The sequence below is a fragment of the Bombina bombina genome, chromosome 3 (genome assembly GCF_027579735.1).
Source record: "Bombina bombina isolate aBomBom1 chromosome 3, aBomBom1.pri, whole genome shotgun sequence".
NCBI classification, from domain to species: domain Eukaryota; kingdom Metazoa; phylum Chordata; class Amphibia; order Anura; family Bombinatoridae; genus Bombina; species Bombina bombina.
The window spans coordinates 1,219,316,996-1,219,337,556 of NC_069501.1; the positions used below are offsets into that span (position 1 = coordinate 1,219,316,996).

At 39.7% G+C, this 20,561-nt stretch overlaps 1 protein-coding gene across 1 annotated transcript in view; it reads left to right on the forward strand.

Moving 5' to 3' along the window:
- The window catches only part of PAK1 (p21 (RAC1) activated kinase 1), a 240,750-nt gene that overhangs the window by 64,996 nt on the left and 155,193 nt on the right, over positions 1-20,561 (forward strand). The window contains 2 exon segments of the mRNA XM_053708687.1: positions 17,553-17,638; positions 19,478-19,625. Of these exon segments, the coding sequence (XP_053564662.1) occupies positions 17,553-17,638; positions 19,478-19,625 (234 nt within the window).

Sequence of the window (20,561 nt, forward strand, 5' to 3'; positions counted from 1 at the left end):
TGTAAATCAGCTGTTATGAAGAGCTGGGCTCATAGGCTTATATGTTAAAGGGGTTCAAGGGGATAACAAAGGAGGAGAGTAACTGAGGTTAGGGTAGGTTGTATGCATCCCTTAACAGTAGTATCTTTAGGGAGCGCTTGAAATTTTCAAAACTTGGGCAGAGTCTTGTGGAGCGAGGCAGATAGTTCTACAAAATAGGGGCCACTCTGGATAAGTCCTGTAAGAAGTTGTGAGCAGACTTAAAGGGCCATTATACACCAAATTTTTCTTTGCATACATGTTTTGTAGAGCACTGTTTTTCAACCAGTGTGCCGTAGCAGACTAGTGTGCCGTGAGAGATCCTCAGGTGTGCCGCGGCAGACTGACAACAGTACGGGGGTGTCCCTCTTTCAAATTTTGAAATATTGGGAGGTATGTGACTGGCTCATCAGGCATCATTTACAACCATGACATTGAAATTCATTCACAGACAATCATTATGATTGTTTGTGAATGAATGTCAATATGTCATGTATAGTTTGTAGGAGGCATGGCATGACAGCACAGTACAGTGTATGTATATGTGTGTGTGTATATATGTGTATATATATATATATATATATATATATATATATATCAGTAAAGTAAAGTTAACTGCAACATCCAGAAATGTCCAAAGAAAAATATTTAAACTTTTAAACAAAGTTCTGACTCCGGAGGATAAACGTTCATGAACCAATGGGTTAGCAGAAAAACATATGACAGCTCAAAAACTGATCAAAGTAATGTTGATCCAGCAAAATTCCCCCTATATACGCTCACTGTGCATTAGCGATAAACTGCAGCATATTAATTCACAGCTCTAGAGAACAGCAGGGTTATACATACTTTAACCACACACAGGTATTAGGTAATTATCAGGGGGAAACCGTGTTTCCAGGAGGCACTACCGCCTCAACTCACCACCACACGGGTGCACCGATTAACCTTTCGTCTGGTGTGTGTGATCAGCGTCCCTTAGAAATCAAATCCCCAGAGCTGACTTGATCCAAATGCTGCAGCGTCTTCGGCAGAGCGTCCCACTATGCGGGAGGGGGTGTGTTCCGGTCCTCTCACACCATGTGGTATCCGTGGACCAATCGAAAGGAAGCAAGAAAGAGAAAGTTCAGTGGCACTACCTATTAAGTTAGACTGCCTACACCCTCATTATATTCAGTAGCTCCTAGGCTATTAATTGGGGTACGTGGTGCTGTGTATTAATTTTCTGAACACGAACAAGCGAAGAGTTAAAGACCCTTCTCAGAATACACTCATAGCACTCCTAGTAGGCATGTGTGACGTGAATTAAACTAGATATAACATGGACAACGAATGGTTAGAGAGATCTCATTGGATTAAATAAAATATAACTTTTAATTGTTAACACATAAAAACAGAGTTAAAATCTAGGGATGTGCAGGTTAAAATTGAAAAACTCGTAGTAGAGTGTTGAGATACTGAAATTAATACCTGATTGTAAGATTGTACCAGAGTAATGCTTTAGGTAACGATACCTGAATGTACATATTTCACATAGTGAATGAAAATGAACACTCTTACAGTGGAGTATTATTAAATGTCACCACAGTTAAAGATAAGGTGTACTCCTCTGATGTGCAATCGTGTGGCCCAATATAAATAGTGGTGTTCTTAGATTCTTGTATATTTCAGAAGTGCTCATATATAGGATCAGAGCCCCTTCTGAATTATAAATGTATTCCTATGATAATATATGTTTATACAATCAGTGTGCTTGGTGCATACTTGGGTATCACGTTATCTGCTGGCAAGTATTAAATCAGATCACAAATAGTATTTATTTGAGTAGATATCTAATACATCCTTTGAATTAGTATATAATCTCAACGTATTGTTTTTAGAGTTATCCTGGGTGAAAAACCTTTTATTAACCACTTTAAGTGTAATATTGTGGTTTGTTACTATTCGTTTATCACTTGAAGAAAACCACCTTTTAATAAGTATTGAAGATTGGTCACTAAATGAGGGTCCACATATGTGGCTATTGGTTTGAAACAAGGATTGACTTAAATAGTTAGATATCAAATATTATAATGAAACATTCTGACTGGTGTGAATATTAGTATTGCTGCTGACTTAAGTGTCTAAGATTAGCAGCTATAGCAACATTGCTTTCCCACACCTGTGATAAGTTCTGATAGTATGCAATCAGAGCAGTCTAATATAGAATGACATCCAAATCCTTGCTGATATATAATTCAGTTTCGGTTAGCTGAAATTCAGCGCAAACCATTAGTATCTATATATAGGTAGGTGCAGGCAGAAAGGAGTTAGTGAGTATCAAGTGCATTACGTATCAGCGTTTCTATCTTTCAATATTGATTTCAATTCACTCCATATTTTGTCTGCCTACAGTTGGTGTTATAATTGCCGGCAGTCTTTCTAGATACTTGTAACTGAAAGTTTACCCCTAAATAGTCACCACCTGCGGATACCCTCCTAAGTAGTTGTGGCTCAAAGGCTATACACTGTTATGGCGACCAAACTAATATCGGTGGTTTATCAAGCACCCGGAGGCTCTAAACTGGGTCAAGGCTGAGTACATCATACACAGCTAAGTGTAAGTTAAACGGTTCTGAACCGCCAAAAGTAATGAGTATCAGATTAATATTGCTACTACGAGTAAGCCCTAACAAACACAGGAGCTCCCTGACTCCTCACCAGTTCCCTAACATGTTTCGCCGTTCTCACGGCTTTCTCAAAGGGGGGTGTGTGCGCGCGTCGCGCTAACATTGGCTATTTATGTGTTCAGGAGGCTGATTCTCCTCCCACCTCGGTGACGTCACATATGACGTGAGGTTAGCGTGGATGCCATATGACTGGTAATCATACTCTCGAGGGGTTCCATCACTGAACTTAGATATTGATAAGCTTGATACGTGATATTAACTTATATTAAAGAGGGAACTTATTGCTTCTTATAATAACTTATATAGTTGTACCTATTCCCAATAAATAAATTACATACCTCTGTGTGACTTTATTTTTATATTGTGCCACCAACCTAAATGTGATTGTTTGTGCACTATGTGTTTGTAGTATGTGATCGATCAACTGTTATTATAGCAATGCCTAATCAACAGACATCCAGGATTATTGTGTTAGTTCTATAAATTGTGGTAATCTTTTATTTTAGTGAATCATCTCTTTGGAGATTCGTGATTTATCGTGAAGAAGTGTATTAGCAGTCGATATTTATATACCATGTAAACATACTCTCCTTAGTATTTAAGTGATATATAAAATTATGATATGTGATTCTTGTATAATTTAGAGACATTAATAGTTTCACAGTATGTTTGAATATTGTATTATATTCATTTCTTCTATGGAGTATATATTTCTATTACATTGTTGTAGAGACCTCCAGTAGTCTTACTTAATATGATTGCTGTTCTATACTGAATCATAAGTGAACTATCATAATTTAGTTTAAATTATCCACTGCTTAAAGTGATTTAATCTTTAAGTTTAAATGTGATTGCAACAACAAATGTTGCTGCAATTGGACCTTGTGGGGGGACAATTAAGTGATGGAAAAAGAATAAACTGTGGGTGCTAAAACATAACAACCTAAGGTGTTGCATCACCTTTTAACAATAAAAACGTGAGAAGTGAGTGAATTGTCCTAAATTTATTATTTATATGGGTGTTTGTGTTTTCTTCTCTTATTTAAGCTGATATTGCGAATAAGCCTCTTTGGGTATCTACTAATTACTTGTTATAGTGTTTATATGTGAATCTTAGCTTTATTTAACAATATTATATATTTAAGTAAAGGTTCTTAATGACAAGTATGTAATTAGTTTGTATCTTGTGTCATGATTAATATTCTTATCTGGTTGTGATGGGCTGATATTTCATCTCCCTCCACACATTGGCGATATTATAATTGCTCACTCATCCGAGGTAGTGGGCGAAGTTATTCTGTTCGTTTAACCCTTGGGGATAAACTGAATTTAAGAGGAAAATCCACCTTGTTTCTGCTTTTAAGAGTGCATTTTCTTGGTTACCACTTCTTATTCCCAGATCAATTTTCTGTAGGCCAAAGCATTGCAATTCAGATTGCTTTGACTTATGTGTTAACAGAAAGTGTCTGGCTACGGTTGTAATGGTTTTTCCTGCCTGATTATCTTTATGGGCATTTTTGATGTTTCTTAAGTGCTCTTGTAACCTGGTTCTTATTTTCCTAGTGGTCATCCCAACATAGAATAAATTGCATTTGCATTTTAGAGCATAGACAACCCCTTCAGTATGACAGTTGATATATGCATTTATTTTGTGAGTCTTACCGAATCTATCAGTAACAGTATTGGTTTTTTGCATGTAATTGCAGGTGCTGCAGACTCCGCATTTGAAAGAGCCGTTTTTAAGTTTTGTTTTTGTTCTTTCTCCATGAAAATGGCTTGGACTTATAAGATCTTTTAGATTACGTGATCTCTTATAGCCAACGGCTATCTTGTCATCCAAAAGGCTTCCTAATACCGGGTCTGCTTTCAAGATGTGCCAGTTGTCTTGCAAAATTTTGCAAGACAACTGGCACATCTTGAAAGCAGACCCGGCTATAAGAGATCACGTAATCTAAAAGATCTTATAAGTCCAAGCCATTTTCATGGAGAAAGAACAAAAACAAAACTTAAAAACGGCTCTTTCAAATGCGGAGTCTGCAGCACCTGCAATTACATGCAAAAAACCAATACAGTCAGGAATATGCAGACATTTGTAAAATAATTAAAAGACATTTTTCATTCTTGGCGGCTGACGACAAACTAGAGCATTGTATTGCAGAAGGTTTGCGTTGCTCCTATAGAAAGACAACTACACTTGGTAACGTATTGTCTCCTTCTGTTTTACCCAAGGCTGACCAAGGACAGAGCTCCTGGCTGACCCATAAAGGCATTTTTAAGTGCCTAAATAAATGTAGGGTGTGTGAATATGTATTACAATCAGACAGTGTCAGATCAGAAGTTACCGGAGAGGTTTATTCCATACAATCCTGCCTTAAATGTACCTCAACGTATGTAGTCTATGTTCTAAGTTGCACTATGTGCCATTTACAATACGTTGGGCTCACGACCACTGAGGTAAAAGTACGCATTCGAAATCATTTATCCACAATCCAGGCAGGTGTTGCATCTACTCCTCTGGTGCAACACTTTGCGAAACGTCACCAGAAAAGTGTGGAAACACTTAGGTGGCAGGCCATTGAGAGAGTATTTTGTCCACCTAGAGGGGGTGATAGAGACAGGCTACTACAGAAGAGGGAAATGTTTTGGATTTTCAAATTACAAACACGTGTACCCATGGGTTTAAATTCAGAATATGACCTGATTAACTATTGGGAGTAATTTCTCCAACATAGGTGTGTCCGGTCCACGGCGTCATCCTTACTTGTGGGATATTCTCTTCCCCAACAGGAAATGGCAAAGAGCCCAGCAAAGCTGGTCACATGATCCCTCCTAGGCTCCGCCTTCCACAGTCATTCTCTTTGCCGTTGTACAGGCAACATCTCCACGGAGATGGCTTAGAGTTTTTTAGTGTTTAACTGTAGTTTTTATTATTCAATCAAGAGTTTGTTATTTTAAAATAGTGCTGGTATGTACTATTTACTCTGAAACAGAAAAGAGATGAAGATTTCTGTTTGTAAGAGGAAAATGATTTTAGCAACCGTTACTAAAATCGATGGCTGTTTCCACACAGGACTGTTGAGAGGAATTAACTTCAGTTGGGGGAACAGTGAGCAGACTTTTGCTGCTTGAGGTATGACACATTCTAACAAGACGATGTAATGCTGGAAGCTGTCATTTTCCCTATGGGATCCGGTAAGCCATTTTTATTACAGAAAGAAAAAAAGGGCTTCACAAGGGCTTTTTAAGACTGTAGACATTTTCTGGGCTAAATCGATTTATATATAAACATATTTTATACTCCATAGCCTTGAGGAATTATTTTAATCTTGGGAATTATGTAAAATAACCGGCAGGCACTGTATTGGACACCTTATTCTCTAGGGCAGTGCTTTCCAAACTGTGTGTCGGGACACACTAGTGTGTCGGCAGCAGTGTGTAGGTGTGTCCCAGCTTCAGCACAAATTTTTTTTAAATTTAATTTTTTTTTTTGTAAATTGTTTTTTGGTTTCTGACTTTCCGCCTGCCTGCTATGCATATCACATGGTTGACACGTGATTGATACCTAGTGGGTCACAGATCATCTTAACCTATTGGCACAGCTCAGTGGGAACTGAAATTATTACCATTGGCGGAACATTGGCTCCTGACTGCACGTGTAGTCTCCTTAATTGGCATGTGACTGCAAGTGTAGTCAGTGAGTGGGACAGCAGTGTGCAGCGCGGGCAGTAGTCAGTCGGACTCACAGAGCTCTCAGGGTGGCAGCTTAAACGCTGAGCTGAAGTCAGAAGTCAGTGGGGTTTTTTTTGCAACTAGCTCCCAGTAGTGCATTGCTGCTTCTGCTCTTGATATATGGATAGAAAGTGAAAGCATAAAAATGATTGATGATGAAATATTTTCCGAAACTGTGTTCATCCCATCAACCTCATACAGCCCAATAAAATAGTAAGTAGCTATTGGTGTTATTAAACTTTTTTTTAATTCTTGCACATACATACTGTTACTTGTAAATGCATTTTGTTATTATATAATTTATGTATGTGTCCGTATCTTTTAAAATAAGTTAGTTTAACCTCCTGTTTGCTAGCACAACTGAATTACTGTGTCGCGAAATGATGTAGGTCTACAAAGTGTGTCACCAACATGAAAAGTTTGGAAAGCTCTGCTCTAGGGGCTTTCCCTAATCATAGGCAGAGTCTCATTTTCGCGCCTCTATTGCGCACTTGTTTTTGAGAAGCATGACATGCAGATGCATGTGTGAGGAGCTCTGATACATAGAAAAGACTTTCTGAAGGCGTCATTTGGTATCGTATTCCCCTTTGGGCTTGGTTGGGTCTCAGCAAAGCAGATACCAGGGACTGTAAAGGGGTTAAATATAAGAACGGCTCCGGTTCCGTTATTTTAAGGGTTAAAGCTTCCAAATTTGGTGTGCAATACTTTTAAGGCTTTAAGACACTGTGGTGAAATTTTGGTGAATTTTGAACAATTCCTTCATACTTTTTCGCAATTGCAGTAATAAAGTGTGTTCAGTTTAAAATTTAAAGTGACAGTAACGGTTTATTTTAAAACGTTTTTTGTACTTTGTTATCAAGTTTTTGCCTGTTTAACATGTCTGAACTACCAGATAGACTGTGTTCTGAATGTGGGGAAGCCAAGGTTCCTTCTCATTTAAATAGATGTGATTTATGTGACACAAAATTTAGAGAAAATGATGCCCAAGATGATTCCTCAAGTGAGGGGAGTAAGCATGGTACTGCATCATCCCCTCCTTCGTCTACACCAGTCTTGCCCACACAGGAGGCCCCTAGTACATCTAGCGCGCCAATACTCCTTACTATGCAACAATTAACGGCTGTAATGGATAATTCTATCAAAAACATTTTAGCCAAAATGCCCACTTATCAGCGAAAGCGCGACTGCTCTGTTTTAGAAAATACTGAAGAGCATGAGGACGCTGATGATATTGGTTCTGAAGGGCCCCTACCCCAGTCTGAGGGGGCCAGGGAGGTTTTGTCTGAGGGAGAAATTTCAGATTCAGGGAAAATTTCTCAACAAGCTGAACCTGATGTGATTACATTTAAATTTAAATTGGAACATCTCCGCGCTCTGCTTAAGGAGGTGTTATCCACTCTGGATGATTGTGAGAATTTGGTCATTCCAGAGAAACTATGTAAAATGGACAAGTTCCTAGAGGTCCCGGGGCCCCCCGAAGCTTTTCCTATACCCAAGCGGGTGGCGGACATTGTAAATAAAGAATGGGAAAGGCCCGGTATACCTTTCGTCCCTCCCCCCATATTTAAAAAATTGTTTCCTATGGTCGACCCCAGAAAGGACTTATGGCAGACAGTCCCCAAGGTCGAGGGGGCGGTTTCTACTCTAAACAAACGCACCACTATACCCATAGAAGATAGTTGTGCTTTCAAAGATCCTATGGATAAAAAATTAGAAGGTTTGCTTAAAAAGATGTTTGTTCAGCAAGGTTACCTTCTACAACCAATTTCATGCATTGTTCCTGTCACTACAGCAGCGTGTTTCTGGTTCGATGAGCTAGAAAAGGCGCTCAATAATAATTCTTCTTCTTATGAGGAGATTATGGACAGAATTCATGCTCTCAAATTGGCTAATTCTTTCACCCTAGACGCCACTTTGCAATTGCCTAGGTTAGCGGCGAAAAATTCTGGTTTTGCTATTGTGGCGCGCAGAGCGCTTTGGTTAAAATCTTGGTCAGCGGATGCGTCTTCCAAGAACAAATTGCTTAACATTCCTTTCAAGGGGAAAACGCTGTTTGGCCCTGACTTGAAAGAGATTATCTCTGATATCACTGGGGGCAAGGGCCACGCCCTTCCTCAGGATAGGTCTTTCAAGGCCAAAAATAAACCTAATTTTCGTCCCTTTCGCAGAAACGGACCAGCCCCAAGTGCTACGTCCTCTAAGCAAGAGGGTAATACTTCTCAAGCCAAGCCAGCCTGGAGACCAATGCAAGGCTGGAACAAAGGAAAGCAGGCCAAGAAACCTGCTACCAAGACAGCATGAGATGTTGGCCCCCGATCCGGGACCGGATCTGGTGGGGGGCAGACTCTCTCTCTTCGCTCAGGCTTGGGTAAGAGATGTTCTGGATCCTTGGGCACTAGAAATAGTCTCCCAAGGTTATCTTCTGGAATTCAAGGGGCTTCCCCCAAGGGGGAGGTTCCACAGGTCTCAATTGTCTTCAGACCACATAAAAAGACAGGCATTCTTACATTGTGTAGAAGACCTGTTAAAAATGGGAGTGATTCATCCTGTTCCTTTAGGAGAACAAGGGATGGGGTTCTACTCCAATCTGTTCGTAGTTCCCAAAAAAGAGGGAACATTCAGACCAATCTTAGATCTCAAGATCCTAAACAAGTTTCTCAAGGTTCCATCGTTCAAAATGGAAACCATTCGAACAATTCTTCCTTCCATCCAGGAAGGTCAATTCATGACCACGGTGGATTTAAAGGATGCGTATCTACATATTCCTATCCACGAGGAACATCATCGGTTCCTAAGGTTCGCATTCCTGGACAAGCATTACCAGTTTGTGGCACTTCCGTTCGGATTAGCCACTGCTCCAAGGATTTTCACAAAGGTACTAGGGTCCCTTCTAGCGGTGCTAAGACCAAGGGGCATTGCAGTAGTACCTTACTTGGACGACATTCTGATTCAAGCGTCGTCCCTTCCTCTAGCAAAGGCTCACACGGACATTGTCCTGGCCTTTCTCAGATCTCACGGGTGGAAAGTGAACGTAGAAAAAAGTTCTCTATCTCCGTCAACAAGGGTTCCCTTCTTGGGAACAATAATAGACTCCTTAGAAATGAGGATTTTTCTGACAGAGGCCAGAAAATCAAAACTTCTAAACTCTTGTCAAATACTTCATTCTGTTCCTCTTCCTTCCATAGCGCAGTGCATGGAAGTAATAGGTTTGATGGTAGCGGCAATGGACATAGTTCCTTTTGCGCGAATTCATCTAAGACCATTACAACTGTGCATGCTCAGTCAGTGGAATGGGGACTATACAGACTTGTCTCCGACGATACAAGTAGATCAGAGGACCAGAGATTCACTCCGTTGGTGGCTGTCCCTGGACAACCTGTCACAGGGGATGAGCTTCCGCAGACCAGAGTGGGTCATTGTCACGACCGACGCCAGTCTGGTGGGCTGGGGCGCGGTCTGGGGACCCCTGAAAGCTCAGGGTCTTTGGTCTCGGGAAGAATCTCTTCTCCCGATAAATATTCTGGAACTGAGAGCGATATTCAATGCTCTCAAGGCTTGGCCTCAGCTAGCAAAGGCCAAGTTCATACGGTTTCAATCAGACAACATGACGACTGTTGCGTACATCAACCATCAGGGGGGAACAAGGAGTTCCCTGGCGATGGAAGAAGTGACCAAAATCATTCAAGGGGCGGAGACTCACTCCTGCCACTTGTCTGCAATCCACATCCCAGGAGTGGAAAATTGGGAAGCGGATTTTCTGAGTCGTCAGACATTTCATCCGGGGGAGTGGGAACTCCATCTGGAAATCTTTGCCCAAATTACTCAATTGTGGGGCATTCCAGACATGGATCTGATGGCCTCTCGTCAGAACTTCAAGGTTCCTTGCTACGGGTCCAGATCCAGGGATCCCAAGGCGACTCTAGTAGATGCACTAGTAGCACCTTGGACCTTCAAACTAGCTTATGTATTCCCGCCGTTTCCTCTCATCCCCAGGCTGGTAGCCAGGATCAATCAGGAGAGGGCATCGGTGATCTTGATAGCTCCTGCGTGGCCACGCAGGACTTGGTATGCAGACCTGGTGAATATGTCATCGGCTCCACCATGGAAGCTACCTTTGAGACGAGACCTTCTTGTTCAAGGTCCGTTCGAACATCCGAATCTGGTCTCACTCCAACTGACTGCTTGGAGATTGAACGCTTGATCTTATCAAAGCGAGGGTTCTCAGATTCTGTCATTGATACTCTTGTTCAGGCCAGAAAGCCTGTAACTAGAAAAATTTACCACAAAATATGGAAAAAATATATCTGTTGGTGTGAATCTAAAGGATTCCCTTGGGACAAGGTAAAAATTCCTAAGATTCTATCCTTTCTTCAAGAAGGTTTGGAGAAAGGACTATCTGCAAGTTCCTTGAAGGGACAGATTTCTGCCTTGTCTGTGTTACTTCACAAAAAGCTGGCAGCTGTGCCAGATGTTCAAGCCTTTGTTCAGGCTCTGGTTAGAATCAAGCCTGTTTACAAACCTTTGACTCCTCCTTGGAGTCTCAATTTAGTTCTTTCAGTTCTTCAGGGGGTTCCGTTTGAACCCTTACATTCCGTTGATATTAAGTTATTATCTTGGAAAGTTTTGTTTTTGGTTGCAATTTCTTCTGCTAGAAGAGTTTCAGAATTATCTGCTCTGCAGTGTTCTCCTCCTTATCTGGTGTTCCATGCAGATAAGGTGGTTTTACGTACTAAACCTGGTTTTCTTCCGAAAGTTGTTTCTAACAAAAACATTAACCAGGAGATAGTCGTGCCTTCTTTGTGTCCGAATCCAGTTTCAAAGAAGGAACGTTTGTTGCACAATTTGGATGTTGTTCGTGCTCTAAAATTCTATTTAGATGCTACAAGGGATTTTAGACAAACATCTTCCTTGTTTGTTGTTTATTCTGGTAAAAGGAGAGGTCAAAAAGCAACTTCTACCTCTCTCTCTTTTTGGATTAAAAGCATCATCAGATTGGCTTATGAGACTGCCGGACGGCAGCCTCCTGAAAGAATCACAGCTCATTCCACTAGGGCTGTGGCTTCCACATGGGCCTTCAAGAACGAGGCTTCTGTTGATCAGATATGTAAGGCAGCGACTTGGTCTTCACTGCACACTTTTACTAAATTTTACAAGTTTGATACTTTTGCTTCTTCTGAGGCTATTTTTGGGAGAAAGGTTTTGCAAGCCGTGGTGCCTTCCATCTAGGTGACCTGATTTGCTCCCTCCCTTCATCCGTGTCCTAAAGCTTTGATATTGGTTCCCACAAGTAAGGATGACGCCGTGGACCGGACACACCTATGTTGGAGAAAACAGAATTTATGTTTACCTGATAAATTACTTTCTCCAACGGTGTGTCCGGTCCACGGCCCGCCCTGGTTTTTTTAATCAGGTCTGATAATTTATTTTCTTTAACTACAGTCACCACGGTATCATATGGTTTCTCCTATGCAAATATTCCTCCTTTACGTCGGTCGAATGACTGGGGAAGGCGGAGCCTAGGAGGGATCATGTGACCAGCTTTGCTGGGCTCTTTGCCATTTCCTGTTGGGGAAGAGAATATCCCACAAGTAAGGATGACGCCGTGGACCGGACACACCGTTGGAGAAAGTAATTTATCAGGTAAACATAAATTCTGTTGTCCCTTCCCTCTTGTGTGGTGGTCTGTTCTCATTTACCCACTAACACTATTGCAATCTATTATGCAGTTATTGGGTACACACTGTACACTCTTTTCATGATGCTAATATAATACACCATTACTATTATGCGTCCTAGTGTTTCTATTTGCTTAAGGTATAAACATTTCCTATTATGCGCCCCTGGTTCCCTGCTCTATGTATTATGCATTATTAAGGGTGCATATATATAATTAAATCGAATATGCGCCCGTTAAGCAGACTAATCAATTATTTATTATTTATCTCAACCCGGGTTTACCACATAATTCTAATGATGGCTAAACATCTTTCCAAAGTCCTTTTCTGCTGACACTCTAAAGTCCTCAGCACTTCAGTCACTACATAGTATGCAGTATTATCATCATGTATTATATTGACTTTTTTCTTTGTTCTTTCTCTAAAAATTCTTTCTTGTAGCAAATGATGTTACATTATTTAAGTATTCTATATGCTGATATTTTAGTTTAGTTTTCTGATATTCTAGTTTTGTAATATCTGGTGTTTAAGAAGTATATTTTTGCACTACATAAACTGTATGCTGGTGAGATTAACTATGTTGATGACAATCCTATGAAATTATGAAATTATATAATGAATTGCAATGTCTTAATATTGAACATTGTTTATCAAGTTCATATTGAATCTATTTTTCCCAGCGCAAATAATGTATTTATGTACTACAGTTTATTAAGTACTAGTCTGTTTAAGTTCTTAGATGGGCAATGCACATATATATGTATGTAAATTAAAGTGGGTTCCCATAGGGTTAACCTCCACACAACATGCTCTTTATTTTAACCAATCAATGAGATCCTGTTGCTTTTTAAGAAACACAGGTGCACAGTCCTTTAGCTATGATTACGGCCTGAGGGCCGAAACATGTTAGCGGACATTCGTGTTGTTGTGTGCTTGTGCTGACCCCTGGAATGCTTTTATGTTTTGCACAATAAAGATGAAGTTTTATCCATATCGACCGTTGTCTGCATAATCCTTTTCTTGGATATATATATATATATATATCGAAGCCAAACAAGGAAACACAAACCCCTAGGGTGTCCGTTACTTGCGAGGTTATATATCTCATCTTCTTATCAATAGTAATAAAACCGACTTGGCACTGGATGTGTGCTCTCTTACCCTTCACCTCAGACAATTCCGAGAATAGAGGGACCGCGCTGTCTTTACAGGCAAACTGCTCCTCGGTGCCCTCCGCCTCCCTCGGCGTCTCTAGCCGGAAGTACTCCACAGGTGGCCCGGCGATTCCTGGTGACGTCAATGTCGGTTAGGGGTTTATTTTCTTGTTAAGAGATATAAACAATGTAGAGGATCCATTTATAGAGCACATCTGGGAGTGTTCTTGTAACAATGTATAGTTTGGCTTGTTTTTTAATAAACATTGTGCTGATTTTCAGATTTCTAACCAAGCCCCACAGTGTCAGAAGTAGATGCGCTTTTCCAGTCTACTGCTGGCTTCTGTTTGTATAATCCGTATTTTCATATGCGGGGGGGGGGGGGGGGGGGGGGCAATTTAGCCACTTTCCCTTGGTGTTCCTGCTTATCTAATCAACAGTGCTAAACTTGGAGCTTCTAAGTTTTTAAAAGGTTTCATACTGATTTTTTTTTAGATTAGTATCTGTTCATATTATTCTTTATAGTAGTGTCTATATTGCATGCAGTTATATGAAAATTGGTGTATACTGTCCCTTGACGGGGACGGGAGGGAGAGTATCTGGAGACAAGGTCTGAGATATTGGAGAGCAGTGCAATTGAGGGCCTTGTATATCAGAGTCAAATAAATTCTGTTTCAGAAATAAACCACTAAAAACTAATTTTATTAGATCAAAGAAAAGCATATTAAAACAAATCCAACTAACTTTTTCTTTGTTAAATTATAGTATAAGTTTTATATTAAGACTCTGATCAGTCATGAAGGACGTTAGTTTGTGTGGTAGAAATTTCTCCGTACTCAAGCATTTAAATCTGAAATAAAAATCTTTCACATAGCATATTTACATAAAATATGTAATGTTGTCAGTATTTTGTGCATGAATACATTTTTTTAATACTATTCGCGATTTAATAACCTTTGCTAGCTGTTGGTTATTCCAGAACTATCAATCTTGATTTTAGGCATGTTTAATTTCTGTTGGTGATTGACTCTGTGTTTTATATTCACTGCTCATGCACCCCGAATTAGAAACTCCATTCTTTACAATCTTTATTATCCATCATGTCTGTAGCTTTTAAAAAAAAGTTTTTGTAAGAAGCTGTTTGGCCTGGGACCAACTGAAGTGTCTGCAAGGCTATACCAAGGATTCCTAAGTGCCATGTTTACTGTGGGGAACATTTCTAAGATATTATTAGGCACATTGTTTTGTTGAGCACTTGTGACTTGCTATTTTGTGTAAGGTGCAGTGTTTGATACAAGAGTTGCAAAATAAATTATGAATCAATCTCCAAAATTAATAATGCCTGCTGGAATATTAATATAAAGCGACTCGGTTTACCATGAAAATGATGTACACTATATGGCCAAAAGTATGTGGAAACCTGACTATCACACCTATATTTGCTTGTTAGACATCCCTTTCCAAGACCAAGGGCATATACAGTATGTAGCTCTATCAGCCACTCTTCTGGGAAGGCTTTCCTCAAGATTTTTGAGTGTGTCTGGGAATTTGTACACGTTCAGCCAAAAGAGCATTTGTGAGGTCAGGCATTGATGCTGGACAGAAAGATCTGACTCATAATCGGCTTTCCAATTAATTACAAAGGTGTTTAATTGAGTTAAGGTCAGGGTTCTGTGCAGGCCACTCAAGTTCCTCCACACCAAAGTTGTCAAACCATGCCTTTATTGACCTCACTTTGTGAAAGGGCCTTACCCATTCTGTTTCCACAAAGTTCGAAGCACCCAATTTTCTAAAATGTCTTTGTATTCTATATCATTAACATTACCCTTCACTGGTACTAAGGGGTCTAGCCCAGATCCTGAAAATCAGCCTAAGACCATTATCCGTCCTCTCAATTCTAGTAGGTACTGTTCTCCTGCCATCCGCCACACCCAGATTCTTTTGTCAGACTGGAACTAAGGGGTCTAACCCAGGCCCTGAAAATCAGCCTCAGACCATAATCCCTCCTCCACCAATTCCAGTATGTACCGTTCTCCTTGCATACGCCACACCCAAATTCTTCTGTCAGACTGAAACAAAGGGGTCTAATCCAGGCCCTGAAAATCAGCCTCAGACCATAATCCCTCCTCCACCAATTCCAGTATGTACCGTTCTCCTTGCATCCGCCACACCCAAATTCTTCTGTCAGACTGAAACAAAGGGGTCTAATCCAGGCCCTGAAAATCAGCCCCAGACCATAATCCCTCCTCCACCAGTTCTAGTAGGTAATGTTCTTCTGGCATCTGCAACATCCAGATTTTTTTCATCAGACTGTCAGATAGTAAAGCATGATTCCTCACTCCAGAGAAAATGCTTCCACCACCCCAGCTGACGCTTGGCATTGCACATGTTGGTGTGAGGCTTGTGTACAACTGCTCAGCCGTGGGAATCCATTTTTTGAAGCTCCCAACACACAGTTCTTGTGTTAATGTTGCTCCCAGAAGTAGTTTAGAACTCTGTTTTAAGTTATGCAACAGATGATGGGGTAAGCACTTTAGCTGGGCTATTGTTCCTAGAAACCTCCACCCCACAGTAAAAGCGCTTACAGCTGACCAGGACAGATTTAGTAGAGCAGTAATTTCATGAACTGACTTGTGGCATGCTATGACAGTTCCATGTTAATTCATTGAGCTCTGCAATGTGACCCATTGTACTGCCAGTTTGTGTCCATTAAGCTTTCATGGGTATTTGCTTTATATTCTCACCTGTTAGAAATGGATGTGGCTGAAACACCTGAACTCCATAATTAGTAGGGGTGTACACATACGTTTAGCCATATAATGTACATTTTATTACATAAGGCTTATGAGATATCTCTTTAAAAAAAACTTTACAAACATTAAATCTAGAAATATTAAACGCAGAGAAACAGTTAAGTGTTCCTTAAACATGTGTATGTATAGATCCTATTTTGTATAAATATTTAAAATTATTTTCCATGGGGAATTCAAATACCTAGAATTATACATAAAAAAAGATAGTCCAAACAGTTTTATGAATTAAACGTCCAAAAAAGTGCATCAAATCCATATTAGAAGCACAATAATACCATGGATCTTATATAAATTTCATGCAACTTTCAGTAAACAATAAGAAATAGTAAAGCTTTCAAATTTCCTATGGCAGAATCAATCTGGATCTTTTTAGACGGACAGTTATTAAAAGGCTAAGGGCTCGTTTTATCAAGCTTGGGCGTACAGGGGTGTACATATGCGCCCCTGTCCATCCCAGCTTGCCTCTGGTGGACAGCCATCCGCTGCCGGAATTCAGCATTGCACAAGAGCGATATTTTACCCTCTTGTGCAACACCGCCCCCTGCCTGCGCACAGCCAATCACGCGTGAGCAGCAGCTGTCGATCTCCTCAGCCGCTGCTTGATGAATACTGACTGCAGGTTCTCTTGTGAGAACCTGCAGTTGTTCTCGTAGGGGGGCGACCAGCTTGATGAATCGAGCCCCAATTGTTATTTTAATATGTGAACCAAGCCACTTTAGAGCAATTTGAAATGTTTTTATGAGACACAAACCTTTCAAAACCCAAAAAGTGTCCTTCATCCTGGTATCCGAGTGGAGAATTTACCATCAGCAAATGTAATCTGTTTTAACAAAAAGTATCTCGATTTTAAATGCTTTATGCTACATTTTTAAAGGTAAACACAAAAAATGCTAGATAGAATCATACATTCAAAGTAAAGATTAGCCTGAGATGATTATGCTGATACATATTTTTTTTTTTTTTTACTTATTGGTTGTTTAACCATTTCACTGCTAAACCTTTTCTCATCCCTGTGCTAAACTGATTTTGAGCCCCCCCCCCCCCGATGGTTACATTTAAACACTATTGCAAGTCGTATTTCACTGAGTGACACAGCACTGCTGTTCCCAAGCTGTGTAATCTGCAATGCTGATTGGATCAGAGACAGTTTCTGTTCTGGACCAGCAGTGCTCTGTGGATCCTAAGCAGTATTTTAATTACCACAAAGTGGTTAAACACATAGAGGTGCAGGTCTAATAAATTAGAGTATGTGATATTTCAACTGTAATGGCCCATTAAGTTCTAGATTTCCTCATGTCTGCATTTTCATAATGTGTAGGGGTTAGTTTGGTGCTAACTAGTGATAGTGAAATCAGCAAAATGTGAGTTTATACAGGGCTGGAATATTTCATAGTTCTTAGACTAGCTCAAAATTTCAAAGGGCTAATCTGAAATGTTCCCCTATAATGTGAAGCTTCCCAATATCATTCATTATTTTGCCTTATTTTTTTGCAGAGCCGAGGAAGATTGAGATTTCACTACCCTTGCACTTTGAGCACACCATTCATGTTGGCTTCAATGTCGTCACCGGAGAGTTTACCGTAAGTTGTCTTCTAACTGCCAGATATGAATTTTAGATAAGAAATATTTGAAAAAGTGCTTCCGCAAATTACTCCTGAAGCTAATACCCTTCAGCTTGAGCCCTTGTGCTTGAATTCTTCTTTTTTATTAAAAATACTTACAGCCTCAGCTTTACTAACCCTCTTATAGGACCAGTAAATATATACAATAGATTTGCATAATGAACACGTACATTATAAAAAGACAATCCAATAGCCCTTAGTCCTAACTTTTTACAATTTTTAAAGTTACGTCTATTTTCACTCCCCCTGTACCATGTGACAGCCATCAGCCAATCACAAATGCATATACGCTTATTCTGTGAATTCTTGCACATGCTCCATAGGAGCTGGTGACGCAAAATGTGCACAGTCTTTTTATATTTACACTTTTTGTTAATGGAAGTTAATTGGAAAGTTGTTTAAAATTGCTAGGCTATCTGAATCGTGAAAGTTTTTAATTTTGACTTGAGTGTCCCTTTAACCCCTTGAGTGCTAATGACAGCTCTAAGCCGTCACAGATTGTCTCGGTCAGGTGCTGACGGCTCAGAGCCGTCACTAGCACTCTCCTACTTTCGAGGGAAATCTGGGGGCTCCCACTGGTTCCTACCCCGGCGATCAAGCCTGCATAGTGACAGGCATTGCCGGGGCTTCACGTTATGCGCGGTGACGTCACACGCAATGACGTGATGACGTCACCGCACAACTTTATTTAACATTAACAATGTTAAATATAGGAGCAGGGGGCATGCTGCTTAGAAGCCTGTATCTTGGGCATATAAGCAGCTACAGACCCCCAAGACCCACCGTTGGAAAGGTAATCGCCTAACCTTTCCAACAGTGTAAGTCCTGAAATAATAGAAAAGTAAAAAAAAAAATATTTTTAAAAATATAAAATAAAAAAAAACCTTTAAAAAACCTTGGCACCCATGTGGGAAAGTGCTTTGCACTCAAATGGTTAATATATACTATATACTCTTTCCCTTCTAGCTTAAAGAACTAGAATTATATTAAGGGGCTTAAATATTCCAGCACAAGAGGCCATTGGAGGGTAATAGGTTCAGGAGTAATTTGGGGAAGCACTTCTTCACAGAAAGGGTGGTTGATTCTTGGGAAAAAACCCTTTAATTAGAGGTAGTAAAATTCAAGAATATCTAGGATTAGCATAAGGATATCCTACAGATTAGATAAATATATGCTTTTAGGAAATTTGGGGCAGACTTGTTGGGCCTATTGGTTCTTATCTGTTAAAAAGACGTTAAAGGGGTATGAAGCCCAAATGTTTTCTGTAATGATTCAGATAGAACATACGATTTTAAACCACTTTTCACTTTACTTCTATTATCTAATTTGCTTCATTCTTTTTATATCCTTTGCTAAAAGCATATCTAAATAGGCTCAGTGGTTGCAGATTGATGCCTCGTGTGATTGGCTCACCCATGTGCATCACTATTTCTTCAAAAAAGAATGTCTGAAGAATGAAGTAAATTGGAAAGTTGTTTAAAATTGTATTCTCTATCTGAATCATGAAAGAAACATTTTGGGTTTCTTGTCCCTTTAAATGTTACTAAAGGTATTGAAAGAACAGATAAGTTGCAAAATTTTAGCATGAATTGATTTCATGATAATTTTGTAATATTATTAGCTAATTTTAGCTTAATATTGGCTTAAGTTTTATCCAGATAGTCAGTTGTGGTCAGTAACATAACCAGTAAATAGGTCTTGGGGCGAACACTTATTAATAATAAAAAATATATATAATATTGAGATAGGTATATACAGATATGAGCTTGTAATAAACTGGTCTGTTTACCTGTGCAGGGAATGCCCGAGCAGTGGGCCAGACTTCTGCAAACCTCAAACATCACCATATCTGAACAGAAGAAGAACCCTCAGGCCGTATTGGATGTGCTGGAGTTTTACAACTCGAAGAAAACGTCTAACAGCCAGAAGTATATGAGCTTCACAGGTAAGCAGAATGTTAGCTCTTTGTATTCCTAGATTGTAAGTTCCCACAGGAATAGGGCCTTCGATTCCTCCTGTATGTGTTTGTAAATTTTGTCCTGTCTCTTAGTCTTAGAAGTTTTATACTATTGTTTTATTTAAATGATCTGTATCCATGGACAGCGCTGCGGAATATGATGGCGCTTCATAAATAAAGTATAATAATAATAAAATATTGTGAGTGGTGGGAGGTGGAGTTATGTTACCACAACATATGCTTCACTATAACACAATGATCTGACCAAGGTCTTTTAATGATTACTGCAGTGAGCATTACTTGTTGCATAGCCAGATTCAAAATTTAAAGTACATTGTACTCAAAACCATATGGATGATATGAAATCATTCGTATTAGTTGTTGTGTACTTCTTACTAATGCTCATTGGTTGAGCATTATTTCCTTCTAATGCGCGTTGGCTGATTGGTACTCAAGTGCGTTGTACAATATGCAGTCACTGAGAATAAGTAGAAAGTACGCAACTAAAACTGCTGTATTTGTTTCTATTTAAACAGTTTTTTATTTACATTTTTTTTTTTTTTTTACTCTCTCTCCCACCTGCCTCCCCAACAAAAAAAAAATCGCCTTGCTCTTTTGTGTGGAAACTTTTTGATAACAATGCCCCTTTAAGTGTTTTATTTGGCAGACACATACATCTTACTATAGTTTGGTATGAGAGTTGTTGAGTATCCGGGAACTTGTGTCAGCAGTTTCCTTATTCAGTTAATACTTCGACCTCTCTGATAAGCTGCTTGCCTTTTGTGCACAAGGGATTTATACAAGCAACACAATTGTTTCTAATTGTTTCCTATGAGTCATGAACATCCTCACTATGTGCACCCTGGGCTGCGCTTTGGCAAGCCTCACACATTGTTTGGGTTGGCTGCTTTTTCTGAAGCAGTT